General features: G+C 44.8%; 1 protein-coding gene across 1 annotated transcript; it reads left to right on the top strand.

The window, feature by feature from the left end:
* The first annotated feature begins 879 nt into the window (after positions 1–879).
* On the top strand, positions 880–10,026 carry RAB27B (RAB27B, member RAS oncogene family). Its single transcript, XM_009984201.1, has 5 exons — positions 880–1,032; positions 4,014–4,099; positions 7,459–7,562; positions 8,748–8,871; positions 9,837–10,026. Exons 1-5 carry the CDS (start codon positions 880–882, stop codon positions 10,024–10,026), a joined length of 657 nt encoding a protein of 218 aa, XP_009982503.1.
* Positions 10,027–16,580: the final 6,554 nt, after the last annotated feature.

The raw sequence follows: 16,580 nt of genomic DNA, 5'->3' as shown, positions 1-16,580 counted from the left end.
GTCCCTGAACACAGGCGTTGGGTTGCGTTGGCCAACCGGGAAAAGACCAAAGTAGAAGAGAAAGCTTGTCCCTCCTTTCTGTCTGGCTTGCCCTCTCAACTATGGAATCACAGAATCATAGAATCATAGAATCATAGAATGGTTAGGGCTGGAAGGGACCTTCAAAGGTCATCTAGTCCAACCCCCCTGCAAGGAACAGGGATATCTCCAACTAGATCAGGTTGCTCAGAATGGTTTGGGTTGGAAGGGATCTCAAAGATCATCCAGTTCCAACCCCCCTGCCACGGGCAGGGACACCCTCCACTACACCAGGTTGCCCAAAGCCTCATCCAAAGGTTGATATGATGTGTCACTGGACTGAGCAGATCAGGAAAAACCAGGAACTGTTGTGTGGGGCCATGAAAACCTCACGGAAATAATTTCTTCTTCGTGCACTTTGCTCCGGGAGCTCCTGCCTGGGCAAATAGGTTAAATATTTTCTTCTCTGCAAATTTGAGTTACTTTGAAATGTATATTTGTTTTACAAGTGCTTAATGAGGTAGGTTTTGCTGCTGTATGTATGGAAAAGAGCCTCCAACTGCTGTCTCTGGGTGTTGGCAGGTCTTGGGTGGCTCCCTGGGCTGCGGGAGATGCCCGTGCTTGCCGGAAAATGGAAAGTGTAAGTTGTGTTATCTCCTGGCACCTGAACTGAAATGGAGTTTCGTTGCTGCTTTGCCTTTGTGTTTTTCAAAATACACAAACTTAACTTTCAACCCTGAGCGCAGGCAGCACTGAACAAAAATGGAAAAGAGGGAAAAACAAACAGGAAGGGGGTTTGGTTATCATTAAATCTTTTTTTTTTTTTTCTCCTCTTTACGTAGGTTCCTAAAAATTAGCACTATGACTGATGGAGACTATGATTATCTGATCAAACTCCTGGCCCTTGGAGACTCTGGGGTTGGAAAAACAACGTTCCTGTACAGATACACCGATAACAAATTTAATCCAAAATTCATCACGACGGTAGGGATAGATTTTCGGGAAAAACGAGTGGTAAGTTGTCTCCTACGAATGATACCACCTTCTTTTCTTTATTCATTTCTGCTGAGAATGAATTTTGTGTAGATGTGTGCTGCCCCTGTTACTGAAGGGTATGGCATGTGTTGGTAATGCTTTTCCTGGTCCAGTTTTTGGCTTAAGCAAGGCATAATTAGGAACTGGATAATTAGGAACTGGATATTTAATGTGACTAATGTATCTGTTCCCAGATCCCGACATCTGATACAGGCTAAATAGAGGGGACAAATCCAGCTTTCTAATAGGAATCCTTCTAGCTTGCTTGGACAGTATAACCATAATAAATACAAAATATCAGACCCTGGGCATGTGTTTTAGTCATTTCCTCATTCAAAAGAAATGTAAATACTTGCCCAGTTCGAAGATGGAGACCTCTTTAAATTTTCTTCATTTTAACTTAACATTTTAAGGTCCCATTATTTCCCTAGAATACCAGGAAAAGGTGAGCATCGCTCCCACATTCACCTTCCTCTTCCTTGGCACCTTTCGTGACTGCCAGTGTTTGTGGGTGCTGTGCCATGGTGACAGGGCGACGCAGGCTCTGCCTGGAAGCTGAGGCTTCAGGGATCCCCTAAATAAAAGAACCAAGAATCCAGATGATGTCTTAAATTACTCGGGATCAGCGCTGGGCAAGTTCAGGCCGGTTAAGTGGAGGCCAGGCCAGGTTCAGGTTGCAGTAGAACCTGTCTCCTCCTCTGCACTGTGGGATTGCGGTGATGTAATAAGAGTAAAATATTAAAAACACAGTTTTCTTGCAAAGAAATGTCTGAACACGCGGGTTACTGGAATACTCTTTCTCTGGCTTGTCAGATGCTCGTGAACGTGGCTGTTGGATTCCTTCCAGAGAGGGTTGAACTTTTCCACTAGAGGTTTCAGACAGATTTCTTCCATAGTTTTCCATTATTCTACGTTTTGGGGTAGGGTGGTTTGTTAATATGGGAGAAACTACATCTTACATGAAATTACCAACTTTGAAATATCTTGAAGGTCTGTTTTATAAATGGTCTTCTAAGAAAGAGATGCAAAAGGTTAAATTTGTGTTTTTCTGTTGTGTAAAAGTCCTATTAAAAAGTGACCCCGTGAGATTCCTCGTTTATCACACTTAAATATTACAGGAACATGCTCCAACAAACCAGTTGGATTCACAAACGTGGTGTGGTCAATCCATTGGTTCTTTTCTGGTTTTTGGATCAGGCACCTGCCACAAAGGAGAGAAAGGCACGTTGCAGTCAAGCTACCTGTTGAGATGACAACAGTTTAAATAAGTCCACGGAACAGTCCAGGCTGGAATAGACCTCCACAGGACGTCTAGTCCAACTCCCAATTAATATTGATTGTGAAGGAGAACTGAATGCTGTGTTTTACAGCCCAGGGAGGGCAGGTGAGGAAGCGTTCCGCTTCCCCGGGTAAGGTCAGTGTGGCCTCTGGATACAGACTTGTCCGTGAAATCCATTGGTCTAAATGCAAGGACTGTATTTCATAGAATCACAGAGTGGTTTGGGTTGGAAGGGACCTCAAAGACCATCTAGTTCCAACCCCCCTGCCATGGGCAGGGACGCCCTCCACTACACCAGGTTGCCCAAAGCCCCATCCAACCTGGCCTTGAACACTGCCAGGGATGGGGCAGCCACAGCTTCTCTGGGTAACCTGGTCCAGTGCCTCAGCACCCTCAGAGTGAAAAATTTCTTCCTTAGATCTAATCTAAATCTCCCCTTTTCCAGTTTAAATCCATTGCCCCTTGTTCTATCACTACATGCCCTTGGAAAAATTCCCTCTCCAGCTTTCCTGTAGGCCCCCTTCAGGTATTGGAAGACTGCTAGAAGGTCTCCCCGGAGCCTTCTCTTCTCCAGGCTGAACAGCCCCAACTCTCTTAACCTGTCCTCATAGCAGAGGTGCTCCAGCCCTCTTATCATCTTTGTAGCCCTCCTCTGGACCCACTCCAACAGGACCTTGTCTTTCTTGTACTGAGGACTCCAGAGCTGAATGGAGTACTCTAGGTGGGGTCTCACAAGAGCAGAGTAGAGGGGCAGAACCACCTCCCTTGACCTGCTGGCCAGGTTTCATTGGATGCAGCCCAGGATATGGTTGGCTTTCTGGGCTGCCAGGGCACATTGTTGGCCCATGTTGAGCTTCTCATCAACCAACACCCCCAAGTCCTTCTCCTCAGGGCTGCTTTCCATCCGTTCTCCACCCAGCCTGTACCTGTGTTTGGGATTGCCCCAACCCATGTGCAGAACCTTGCACTTGGCCTTGTTGAACTTCGTGACGTTCTCACAGGCCCACCTCTCCAGCCTGTCCAGGTCCCTCTGGATGGCATCCCTTCCCTCCAGCGCGTCCACCACACCACGCAACTGGATATATTTGCCTGCTTTTAAAATTACTGAGAGCCTGCTAACCTGCCTCAGATAACAAAACCAGCTCATAACATATTTCATCCCTCTTATCTTTTACTCCAACAACTAATTTCCACCCTGTTGCTGTTGAATGAAGAATTGAGCCCCAACGAAAGGTCCCAGTGATTTCTGTGAGCGCCATGAGTTTGCCGTTGCAGTTAGTAAGGGAGTCATTAGCGTCCGGCAGAAGTTAATGACTCCAAAATAGCTTTTTCTAAGAGTGGTTAATCCTGTCAGCCAGCTGTAAATTTTGGAAGACGTTTTGTGAAACAGAACCCAGCTGGCTCGGCACAGTGCTCTGCCAAGTTTTAAAGAATTGGGATCTAATTCGAAAGGCTAAATAGGACCAAATTATCTTTAAAGTCCAGCTTTCCCAGACGTTTCATGTGGCTCCTGGGTTTTTTAATATTATTAGAAGCAGCCAGCTGAAGTGGCTTTTAGAGGTAAGAGTCAGCTTCTGCTGAAGGACTGAACTTTTACTCGCAGGAGATCTCACAGTGTGTGACTCAAGCGATGGGTTTCAGTGGGAGCTGGCTGGCTGTACTGATTTCACTCTCTCGTTAGGTCTACAACAGCAGAGGACCAAATGGATCTCCAGGAAAAGCCTTCAAAGTACATCTCCAGCTTTGGGACACAGCCGGCCAGGAAAGGTAAACCAGTTCAGCTCATTGGAAAGCAGTTCTGAGTTTTTCACGGTTCTGGGTCAACTGTTACTCCATTCAGGTGAAAAATTTCAAAAATCCTCATGTTTTAGGACAAGAAAATTAATTTCCAGACATAAAGTTTTTCTGGCACTGCTTTGACACAGTGATCAGAGGATCTCAGAATCATAGAATCATCTGGTTGGAAGAGACCCTCAAGATCATCAAGTCCAACCATTCCCCCTGCACTGTCAGGGTCCCTAAACCATGTTCCTCAACACCAAATCCACACGGTTTTTCAACACCTCCAGGGATAGGGACTTCACCAGTTCCCTGGGCAGCCTGTTCCAATACTTCACAACCCTCTCTGGAAAGAAATTTTTCCTGATATCCAACCTAAATTTCCCCTGGTGCAACTTGAGGCCATTCCCTCTCGTCCTGTCATTCCTAACGTGGGAGAAGAGACCGACCCCCATCTCCCTACAACTTCCCTTCAGGTAATTGTAGAGAGCGAGAAGGTCCCCCCGAGCCTCCTCTTCTCTAGACTGACCAGTCCCAGCACCCTCAGCCGCTCAAAAAAAAAAAATAGAAAATAGGATTGGAAGAACTGAAGGTGGAAGAACGCTGCCTTGTTTCTGGCACACGTGGGTTACTGGGTCATTGGTTAGACCTTTTGTACTGGTTTTGGCTTTGTAAGATGTTCCTCATCTCCTCTGGAAGATACTGGAGCATCTACCCAACTGCCCTGTTCTTGTATTTCACATCTTTTCTGTTAGCAACAGCAGGGATATTCCAGCTAGGTAGGAGGACAGAGGTGTTGACCATGGCAGCAGTTAAGCCCTGAAGCAGGTCACACTGGGAGGCTGTGCAGTTCCTACAGGTGTTGAAGGTCCTGAGAAGCTCGATGTCTTCCTTAAGTCCTCCCCAGTTTACGTGCCCTGAGGTTGCTCGGATATTTCTCTGATGAGCAAGGTTTCTGTTCTGTACTGCTGCTTCCAGCCTCTCCCACCACCAGCATGCAACTGGGCTGGAGAATTCTGGTTTTAAGTCTTACCAACGCTGAGTAACATGGAAGAATTGCTTCTTACCTTACTTTTTTATGGGTTTGGTTGTGTTTGCCTTCTTTGCTTGACACGTGTGAAGTTCATGACGGAGCAGACTCCTCCTTTGCAGAAGGGTTCTTTTATCCAACCCGATGTTGTCCATCTTGTTTGTTCTTCCCAACGACCTTCTTGACTTGTCACTATTAAATTTGATCCTATTATTATTTTTTTTTTGAAGGGAGAAGCGTGCGTGCTGCTTGCTTAAGCTTCTGGCTAGTTGCGTACGCGGGTTTTGGCTGGCGTAAAGTGCGTGAGGTTGCCCTCAGTATGCCCACTGATGCCATCTGTCAACAAGGCAAGAATATGGGACTCACATTCCCTCTCCCTCACTCTCAAACACCGTTTCTATCTACCCCTCTGCAAGAGATGAAACATTTTGAGGCTGCTTTTTTTTTTTTTTGATGCTTCTGAAAAGTAGCGTCAGGTGGCCGACGTGTTTCCGTGGGGAGGTTTTATTTAATTTTCATGGACGTGTGGTGTAAAATAGCAGTTACCATTCCTGGTCCTGCTGGTTTGTGTGAGATGATCTAGATCCCCGTGACAGAGAAAACACCAGAGTGCCGTTGCACGGTTTTCCAGCGCTGTCTGAACGTTTTAATGTTAGTTCTTCACGTTTCTGATTTGAAGTGACCTTTCGGTGACGGAGAGACTTGCGTTTCATGCTTTGTGGTTTCATCCAGCTCTGTAGGTTTGCAGGAAGCCTGTAAACAATGTCACAGAATCACAGAATCACAGAATGTCAGGGATTGGAAGGGACTTCAAAGGATCATCTAGTCCAATCCCCCTGCCGGAGCAGGACCACCTAGATCAGATCACACAAGAACGCGTCCAGGCGGGTTCGGAACATCTCCAGAGAAGGAGACTCCACACCCTCTCTGGGCAGCCTGTTCCAGTGCTCTCTTACCCTTACTGGGAAGAAGTTCTTCCTCATGTTTAAGCGGAACCTCCTATGTTCCAGCTTAGATCCATTCCCCCTTGTCCTGTTGTTGGATGCCACTGAGAAGAGCCTGGCTCCATCCTCATGGCAGTCACCCTTTCCATGTTTATAAACATTAATGAGGTCCCCCCTCAGTCTCCTCTTCTCCAAGCTAGAGACCCAGCTCCCTCAGCCTTTCCTCAGAAGGGAGATGCTCCACTCCCTTAATCATCTTTGTGGCCCTGCGCTGGACTCTCTCCAGCAGTTCCTTGTCCTTCTTGAACTGAGGGGCCCAGAACTGGACACAATATTCCAGATGTGGCCTCACCAGGGCAGAGTAGAGGGGGAGGAGAACCTCTCTCGACCTACTCACCACAGCCCTTCTCATACACCCCAGGATGCCATGGGCCTTCTTGGCCACCAGGGCACATTGCTGGCTCATGGTCATCCTACTGTCCACCAGGACCCCCAGGTTCCTTTCCCCTGTGCTGTTCCCCACCAGTTCAGTCCCCAACTCATACTGGTACATTGAGTTGTTCTTACCCAGATGGAAGACTCTACACTCGCCCTTGTTGTATTTCATTAAATTTCTCCCCACCCAACTCTCCAGCCTGCCCAGGTCTCTCTGAATGGCCACACAGCCTTCTGGTGTGCCAGCCCCTCCTCCCAGTTTAGCGTCATCGTGTCCCTTGTGAACGCACACTCGTGCAGGCCAGCTTACGGAGCAGGAAAGGTTACCTTTCCCTTTTAGCTGAGCTTCCCAGAAGCTTTTTCCCTGGTTTGTCACATCAAACAATCAAAGGCACGTCAACAGCCACCTACTCTTCCGTCGTTTTCTTTACTCCTGTTGAGTAGTGCACATCCATCGACGAAGTGTGGGTGATGCTGGCGGCTGGCTGTGATTTGTGATAAATCCACTAAATGCTTCAGTGTCTTTTTTTTCTTTTAAACCATCTTTTTTGTTTCTCTGTCTCGCTCTGGGTTAAATCAGGCAGAATGGGAACTAACAGATTAGTCACTGGCAGTGTTTATCTTCTCAGATGGAAGCTTCCTCTGGTAGATTACTGACACGCTGGTTAATAAATATTGACTGGTGTGATGCATCAGAGCTAAAATGAAAGTCAAGGATTCTTTCCTTTTGGTTTTGCTTCCAAGGGAATGCACGTCCGCTGAATCTTGCAGACTCTTCAGATTTCAAGATAGTTTTTTTAAATGGAATTTTTGCACGAGCGAGTCCGAAAAGCTTTGCTTGAGCTCTTTTTGCTTGTCAGAAAAGTGCTTATCTCAGAGATCACTTTGTATTAACAGAGCCACGTCGTCTTTTTTTTTTTTTTTTTTTCCACCTCCAGATTCCGAAGTCTCACCACAGCGTTTTTCAGAGATGCTATGGGCTTTTTACTGATGTTTGATCTCACCAGTCAACAGAGCTTCTTAAATGTCAGGAATTGGATGAGTAAGTAGAACCACCGAGCTTGTGTTTAGCGGTTGACTTGAAGCTTTCTGGTGTATTTTAGGCTTCTCGGCTTAGAATCTTAGAATCTTAGAATGGTTAGGGCTGGAAGGGACCTTCGAAGGTCATCTAGTCCAACCCCCCTACAAGGAACAGGGATATCTCCAACTAGATCAGGTTGCTCAGGGCCTCGTCCAACCTGGCCTTGAACGTCTCCAGGGATGGAGCATCCACCACCTCTCTGGGCAACCTGTTCCAGTGTTCTACAACTCTCAGGGTAAAAAATTTTTTCCTAATATCCAATCTGAATCTACCTCCCTCTATTTTAAAACCATTAGCCCTTGTCCTATCACAACTGGCCCTCCTGAACAGCCTCTCCCCATCTTTCTTGTAGGCCCCCTTGAGGTACTGGCTATATGCGTGTCGCTGCTTGTGAGCTGGAAAATGCTCAAATGCAGCCTCCAATTTGGGGTGAAAGCTTCATCAAATTGGAAAGATACATGCTCTTCTTCTTTTTTTTGCACAATAAACTGTTTGGGGCATATTCTTGATGATCCTTTTTGGATTTGGTACAATTTGAATAAATCTGTTGCCTCTTCAAAATTCATGGCACTCGACATTTCTTGGCCATACCCCATGTTTTAGATGATAGGCAGGAGCTTGGGAATTCTACTTTGGATATTTCTGTTCTCTTTACGATGTGTTTGCTATTTGTAAAGCAGAATGTGATCCCTTCCTGTCTGCTTTGAATGAAAATTAAGGTTGGGCTTTGAGGATTTGGTTTGAAAGCACGTTGTGTTTGCTGTCGGTGGTTTTCCTTCAGACAATGGCTAGACTGAAAGAGAACCAAAAGTTAAATTCTTAAAATTTGTTTTTAATTGGAGGTTTTTAGAGTGCTGGAAGGACAGAGGCAAGTACATTTCCAGTGCTTAGTGCACCTGACTGCAGTTAAGTCTTGTTGTATGTTGGTAAAATAAATACTGGAAATCATTTTCTAGTACATTTTCTATTTCCTATTTTGAAAAATTCCCTTTAGCAAGTAAACGTACGACAAGGAGATGTGTTTGGCATGAAGTGGGATGTTTTGAGGTGGGGAGCAAGAAAGGTATTGTGAATTGTTTGGTCAACAATCTTTGTCTCTAAGGCACTTCCAACCTTCTCTTACCTCTTGTTTATCTTTGCTTCTAGGTCAGCTGCAAGCCAATGCCTATTGTGAGAATCCAGATATAGTCTTAATTGGTAATAAAGCTGATTTATCAGACCAAAGGGAGGTAAATGAAAGGCAAGCAAAAGATCTGGCAGACAAATATGGGTAAGCAAAGTATGGTAGAAGCTGAAAAGAAGATGATAAAACTGTTAATGGCCTTTTTCTAGTGAACCTTCTACATTTCTGAGCACAAACAACGCTCGCAGTCTGTCCTGTAACTGGATAAATTGGCTGACAGTTAATATAGTTAGTAAGTAGTGCTGTAGGCAAAAAAGAATGTGTTGTGGTTTTTTTTTTTTCTTAGTTGCCCTTACTGCACAGTGAGGGATGTTCAGAGAGAACTGGGCCAGCAGCAGACGATGGCCTGAGAGACTGTGAGGAGTAGAAAGCAAATTAGATTTAAAAAGAATAAAAGAATATTTAAGAGCTCTCTTCAGCCAGATAAGGAGGACAAGGACTCGGAGGAGAAGGTAGCTCGTGCTGGATTTCATATGATGGAAGTGCTGGAGCAATTGATAATCTTCTCTTCTGAAAAAGATGATTTGGAAGGCAATATTCTGGATTCAAAGGGGATTTCAGAAGGGAAACAGCTAAGTTGTGCTTCTAAGTAGACCGGAAAGGAGGGAGATAGTACTCACAGGGACTGCTAAATAGCAAAAGCTGTACCCATCTGGTTATAAAAAAGAACAAGGAGGAAAAAAAAAAGATTTCTGGTATGGTCTGTGGTCCCTAAAATGTTGTGTCGTGCAGACCTGGGTTTCTCTTTAAAGTAGACTTTCTGGTTACCTGAAAGACTTTTTCAGCCAAGGTTTGTGTTGATGTTACCGTGATTTGAAGTCGAAGTGCCAGGATGCCTTTTGTAAATTAATGTGGCACTTTTGTGCCACCGTGTGCTGGGAACAGGAGTTGGGTTCTGCCCAGCAGGGCAATAGACTCCTGACAAACCAGAATTCTGTCCCCTTCGTTTCATTGCCTCTAAACCCAACGTCGATAGCTGCACTGAGAACGTTACAAATGAGTCTTGGTTGTCCTAAAAATCTCTCCAGCAAACCTTTTCCTTTCCACCGTAGCATACCGTACTTCGAAACAAGTGCTGCTACCGGCCAGAACGTGGAGAAGGCCGTGGACACGCTTCTGGACTTGATCATGAAGCGTATGGAGCAGTGCGTGGACAAGACACAGGTCTCCGACGCGGCCAACGGAGGAAGCTCGGGCAAACTGGAGTCGGCCAAACCGGAGGAGAAGAAGTGTTCCTGCTAAACGTCGCCTCTAAACCACGAGAACCAAGGAAAATATTTCATCAGAGTACGACCGACCTACCACCGCGTCCAAACGGGCTCAGCTGAGCCAGGCACAGAAGCCAAGTGACATCGTTTTTACTGGGATTGGGCGTTTTTCTCCAAAGAACTGGGTTAAAACTAAAAGTGTGTGTGTTTCGGTGAGGCTCTTGTGCTGAAATGAAATCTTCCTGATAACGGCGCCGTCCGCACGGAAAACTCTCCCGACCCCTTCTTCCCTGCTCTTTCTCCCCCAGCCCTCCTCTTTATTTTTTTGTGTAGTCAGTCTACTGAATAGAGGAAAGTAGCTTTATTTTTTTAAGAAAGGAGGGAAGGAATCTATTGTCTGGATACACTGGATATTGAAATTAAAATGGAGGTGGGTGGTTTTCTAGATCGGTGCCATTTTCCCCCAGAAGCCCGTTTCTTTCTAATTCTGAATCTGCATCAGGGACCGTACGTTTTTCTAAATTTGAAAAGATTTTGTGGGGTCTGTTGAGAAAAACTTCTCTCACTTGCACAGGGTAAGCAAGGCTGTGAAACTGTCCTGACTGAGAGGGTGGGGGGGGGTGTGTGTTTTGGGTTTGGGGGGGAGGGGGAAGAAGTAGGGCATTTAATTTAAAAAAAAATAAAAATACAGATATATATCAGGGAATTGTGCAGCACTGCTTGTGTTGCCAATAATCCAAGCAGGGATTGGAGTGTTATGGGAAAAAATATGGGGAGGGATTCTCGTGCTGCAGGGACAGTTTGTAAAGAAGAGGGTGGGATGTATGGGAAGAGAGAGAAACTATATTTTATGAAACAACTCCTTACCATTAGCAAAAAACCATTCTCCCCTCCTCAATTTAAGGCAACTATCCTTTCTTTTCTTTTTCCCTGGCTCACTGGTAGGATGTGGGAAAGAACTTGGGGCTTTTTGCACTGCCTGGAAGGGAATTCTAAATTCTGCTGTGCTGAGAGAGCCTCTAAGTGCTATGGCTTTGTCCAGTCCTCCATACACTTAGGTTTTCAACAGAGGTCAGCTTTCTCGTCCTCTTAAATCACCTGCAAGAAGGCAACGTGAAAAAAAACGGGACGTGGGGACTTGGAAAGAGTGTTGGAATGCGTGGACTTGCTCTTGGAACGGGAGTTGCTCTGTTGGTGTGCTGCAGCGGATGGCGGCAACGCAAAAGATGTCTTCTACGGGTGAAAGCAAGTTCTAGTGGGATAGCAAGTTGCTTATCACAAAAAAAAAAAGACAAATACAGGAAAAAAAATCGAGAAAAAATGCTATATTTATAAGTGTAGATCCTTTTCTAAACCAAGTCACGGCATATTTATGAGTCTACCCTGTCCCTTTTTGTAGAATAACCATTCTGGTTTTATACAGGTGATAGTTGAAGGTCTGTTTGTGTTTATTGTGCTTTAAAATCACTTGGGAGGGTGCAGATTGAGGTGGGGGGCGGGGGGAACCAGATCTTTTTACAAGTCAAGCTGCTTTCGTTGGGTTGGCAGGATTGCAGGCTTTCATTTCTTTCAACGTTTTCAGCTTTTGCTTGATTGAAAATTGCAAACTTTGTCAACAGCAAGCTCCTAAAGTGTTTTCAGTGCTGCCCAGAAATGGAGAATTTCCCAGCTTCGCTGCTGAAAAAAAAGAACAGGTTTTTCTGCCCGGCTCCTAAAACGATGTTTACTGGATGATTTGGCATGTTAACAGGGCAGATGGTGCAGCCCTAGGAGCAGACCCATTGGGTGAGTAACCAAATAGTTGGCGATTACCGTGCCAGAAATCTAACTTGCAGGCTGCAACGATTACATAAAGTGATAGACTGTACCTAAAGGCTGTATATAGTGTATTCTATACAACCAGGTGTAAGGCAGGTCCTTTTGTAGGCTCTAAACAGTCTTAACATCTCAAGAGGTGGCAAAGCTGTTGTAGTCAACAGGTGATTTCCCAGGCAGAAGGTGTAAGTAGACTGACAGCAGGCTGATATTGGGATAGATTCCAGTTACCCAAGATCTATAGACTGGAAGTTGTGGCTTTTCTTTGGAGTTGTATTACTTTTTAATGCGTAACGTACGTGTAATTTAAAAAAAAAGAAATGGTAACGTGTCTTGAATTCCTGAAAACGATGAGCTGAGGAGCTTTCAAAGAAAGCTTTTCCTTTCGTGGCCTCAGATTTTTGTGCGTTGAACGGGAGTGAAAAGATGCTCGGAAATTACCGACGCTCCACCGGAGCATCTTTCCCCGAGCAGCTGAGCGGGCCAAAAACTGTGACAAAGCCAAAGATTTCAGGAGCAGACAGGTGATTCTGCAAAGGGGGGTGAAATCCCAAACCTGGCACTGGTTCACAGCACCTTGAATGAAGCTCAGTTGCTTCTGTTTCTCTCTCCACCTGCTGGAACTAACACTCTTAGAATAATAATTTTAAAAAAAAAAAATAAAATACAGTCTCTGAAATTCTCCAGCACCGATGGAGCGTGTGTTGCTCCAAGGGGTTTGTTTGGGAATGGAAAGGAAATGACTAGCAAAAATTCCCTGGCTTGGTTTGTGTTTAGAAACTGATTCTTGTTTTGGGTTTCAAAGAAAACGAACCAAGAAGTCTTGGAGGTCCCTTCCAACCCTAACCATTCTATGATTCTATCTGTAAATGCGTGGGAGACTCTTATCCCGAAAGGATTTTGCCATCAGAACGTTGTTGGGAGGAAAGGAAGAGAAGTTGATGGTGTAGTAGCTCTCAGTTATTAAATTAAGAAAAGAGGAACGTGAGAAGTGATCCTAAATGGCTCCTAAGGGCTTTATTGTTTATCAGTTTAACTCTTTTTGCAAAAAAAAAAAAAAATAGATAATGAACTTTTACTAAAAATCACCTTCTCTCCCCTCTTATTTGGCTCTTGCTCCCTTGGTTTCTTCAGGACTATTCCTCTTAGGTTTCAAATGCCCACCAGCAGATGGTGTAACGAGTAACACCCAGGAGATGATGCCAACTGCAGGAAAGGATGGACACTACTAGAGGGTTACTCATAGTCCTACAGAGCCGTGCCTGCATGGAAAGGAACTTTTCTATCCCACATACTGGAAGATCCTCGCCCAGTTCTATCCAGTACCCACTTTGTGGTCGAAGGACTTTCCTTCCACCGTAGTTCCGTAATGGATCCCCTTCTCCCTGCTGGAAAAGAGCCAGTGTGGCACAGCCGAGTCATCCCTCCGGTGGGTAGTGCCGTGCCACCGATGAGGCGCAGCATCTTGGCGCAGCGGAGCTCCTGGCTGTATCCCTGGCCGGAGCCGCGTATCCGACCGGTTTCATCCTTTTCGCATTCCTGGTGCTCCGAGCCTTTTGCTTTGACTTGTTCAGTCCTATAAATTCTTTCAGGACACCGGCCTGGGAAATGAATTTCCTTTCCTGGTAGGATATAGCCTCACCCCATCCCAGTAGCACTTGGATTCGGATTCTTTTGTTGCAAAATTTGGGATTTCGATTGGAAGCGGTCGATTTTCGGAACACAAATAGAGGTTGTTTGCAAGGCTGCACGATATCCCGTGTCCGGGCTGGAGAGGGAGGGAAGGTCCTAGGATACTTCAGCATCACCCTGGCTAAAAATTAGCATGGGAGCAGGTACTCCAACCCTGGGGGCTTTTGGCTTGAATTTCGGTCCAGGCGCCGGTTTCTCAAGGTCTCTTTTTTTATGTCCTTCTAGAAATACCTTCTTCCAGTTTTCCAGCATCTGTGTGCAGTAATTCCTGATCTGAGCAGCGCCGTGCGCCGACGGGAACGCTGATCCTTCAGAGGATCTTCACACTGAGAATAATTTTGGTTTCCTTTTCTCTCTGCCTTCCTTGTCTCCGGCAGCCGTCTCGGGCTGCCGTGTTTACCAAGACAGCTCAAGTTACCCAACTTTTTGTTGAATCTGTTCCTTTAATCCTCTTGGTGTGTCCCAACATCTCTTGTCTCATCCTCAGAGCTCACCGTAGTCCGGTCTTCTTCCTGATCTACAGGTATTTTTGTCCTGCCAGTTCTAAGCATGGAACAAAACGTGGCTTCAGAACATGTTAATGTTAGAGCAGCTTTTGGATTCATCCATCTTGGAGGAGGAATTGTGTCCCTTACCCATTGCACTGCCAAAGTCTGACCTCACCCTCCCCTTCCCCAGCCCCTTGCTTTGGAGTAGTCATGCCAAGACTTTTTTTAGGAACACAAGAAAGGAAACGTGCTGGTGGCAAATGGGATTTTAATTTATTTATTTTTTTTTTTTAATGCATACTTTGAAAGTAACTTTTAGGCTGAATTTGTATGTCCTGTGTTTATCTTCTGCCACTGTGGTGCCTCGGCCAGCCCTGCTACCAGGTGGGCAAGGGGAGATGCTGGCCAGTGCTGGGGCAGGATCCTGGGCTGTTTTGCATCCCTTGGGAATAAAGCTACCTGCAGAGGCAGGTGGAGGGGTGGGAATACCTAGAAATTGTGGGCTAGAAGTGATGCTAAAGGCAGCACGCTTTAGATACGAGAAATGCTCTTAAATTTTGCAGTGTTTAGCAGAGAGCCCAGTTTGAGAAGTTACTTAAGCTGGTGTCTAAATGCTTGGCTTCAAGTGTCTCTTTGAAGTAAGGAGTTATTGTCAGGGCAAAACAACTGGAGCTAAAAATGGTTTAAAATTAAAAAAAAACCACCTGCATGGAAGTACCTGCTCCATACAGATGTGAATGAGCACTTTTTTTTTTAATTATTTTATTTGAAATATTGGCCAGCCATGAAGATATTCATTCCAGCAACTGCAGAAAAGGCCAGGAGAGTATCCATGACTATTCTTCGATGCGGTTTTTGAGCAGATACTCGCCAGAAAGTCCTCACAAGGTCTGTTGCTGACCCCTTCAGAGCCCTGGGAAGGTTGGAAACGGTTGAGGACCAGGAGCTCCGGCCGAATCCTGAGCCTGGCATCCAGCTCAGCACCCAACTGGCCCTGGGAAAGGTAGTGGGACTAAAGAAAACCAGTAACAGGGGCTTAAGTAACTCTTGTCTTTTCTACAGCCTTTGCCTTCGGTGGCTTTTTACAGATGTTTGCAAGAGGAAAGGTATTTGCTCCTCTTTAAAAAAAGAAAAAAAAAAATAAGAGAGGGGGCTTGGGTGCCTGAAACATGGTTCTTTTTTTTAAAAAAGAGGTGAGATGAGGCAAGAACTGGCAATTTGCTGACTGGTCCCATGGCTGAGACTGGCAGTAAGTGGGATGTAGCAAAAGACACTGGAGAGCAGCTGCTGTTTCTTTGTAAAAACCGATTGCCTTAACTGTTTTCTGGAGGCTACATCTTCTTTAAATCACTTTCTGAATGTGTAAAGGGTCATCCTACATCCATTTACTTTTTGGAGGATTGGATCATGCAAGAAACTTCCTTAAAAGTTATATAAGATGTGATTTTTATTTTTTTATTTTTTTTACACCTGCTCCTTAGTGACTTTTTGGGACTGTTGCACCGTAAGAGGTTTTTATCTCTTAGAACTTCAATCCATGGCTACAACTCAAGTTTTCAGCCTAAACTTGGGGGAAAAAAAAATTAAAAAATCTGGAGCTGTTCTTTTAAAATATGTGTTCTTGGCACTATAACTGAAGAAATGTAGCAGGTGTAAAAATAACCTCAAGTGACTGCTATTTTTATTCAGGTGTGAGCACTGGAGGAGTTTCAGCCCATGCTCTGATCTTTCTTACAAAAAAAAGGAGAAAAAAAAAAAGCTTTGTAACCCATGTGAAGCTGTAAAAATGAATAGTTTGGGTTTTTTTTTCACCAGGAGACCTGGCTTGAGAAAACCCAATTTTCACAGCTTCTTTCCTGTCTTAATTCTTCTATTTAAACATAAATACCCTTCCCAAAAAAAACCCACACCCCCATCTAGGATAAGTTTTGTGGTTCCTGTTTGTTTTTTTTTTTTTCCTAGAGGATTCTATTGACTTGGGACTTTGATGCTGGGCAGATCTGTTTCTAATTTATTATTATTCTTATTTCTAGCTAAACTAGTGAAAGGCAACAGAGGAAATGATTCTTTGCTGTGTGCTTTTGTTCCGTACGGTTCCCTAGTTAAAACCTAACTTTAGAAAAATAGACCCTGGAGTTGTCCATCCTCGTCGTGCAATAGGGCTTAACGGACAAACTGTGTGTTAGAAGCAGCCTGTTGTATCTTACTCAACTTCTGGAAGTTAAATTGTTCTTTTTTTGGTTTTATTAAGGTATATCTCTCACTTTCTGGATAAACACTAAGCATCCTGTATCGATGACCTTTGCAGTGTTTCCTTCTGTAAGCATGTTTTATGTTTGCCTTCAACAGATCTGTGCTACGCCTAGTGCTACGAGTGTGATTTGAAACTATCTTGGCCACAAATAGTAATAATTTTTTTTTAATTAGAGATGCCCCCCGACGCTTCCGTACCGATATCCATGTCACTCTGTTGTACCAAAGTTACCTGTGGCTTCGAAACACACTGTCAGCTGATTCACTGGTGTCTGGGTTCGTGTAATACAGCTGAGGAATGTATCCTGTGACTCAGTTTCTGCACTGTTATTTTCAGAAT

This window comes from Tauraco erythrolophus, chromosome Z (genome assembly GCF_009769465.1).
Source record: "Tauraco erythrolophus isolate bTauEry1 chromosome Z, bTauEry1.pri, whole genome shotgun sequence".
NCBI classification, from domain to species: Eukaryota; Metazoa; Chordata; class Aves; order Musophagiformes; family Musophagidae; genus Tauraco; species Tauraco erythrolophus.
Note: the sequence above shows the minus strand (reverse complement) of the source record. Positions and strands in the feature narration are given on the sequence as shown.

Excerpts from the sequence above, each read along its gene's own strand:
- RAB27B (XM_009984201.1), top strand. The coding sequence starts at position 880 with ATGACTGATGGAGACTATGATTATCTGATCAAACTCCTGGCCCTTGGA. Across the intron at positions 1,033-4,013 it reads ATTTTCGGGAAAAACGAGTG|GTCTACAACAGCAGAGGACC; the intron begins GTAAGTTGTCTC and ends CTCTCTCGTTAG. Across the intron at positions 4,100-7,458 it reads GACACAGCCGGCCAGGAAAG|ATTCCGAAGTCTCACCACAG; the intron begins GTAAACCAGTTC and ends TTCCACCTCCAG.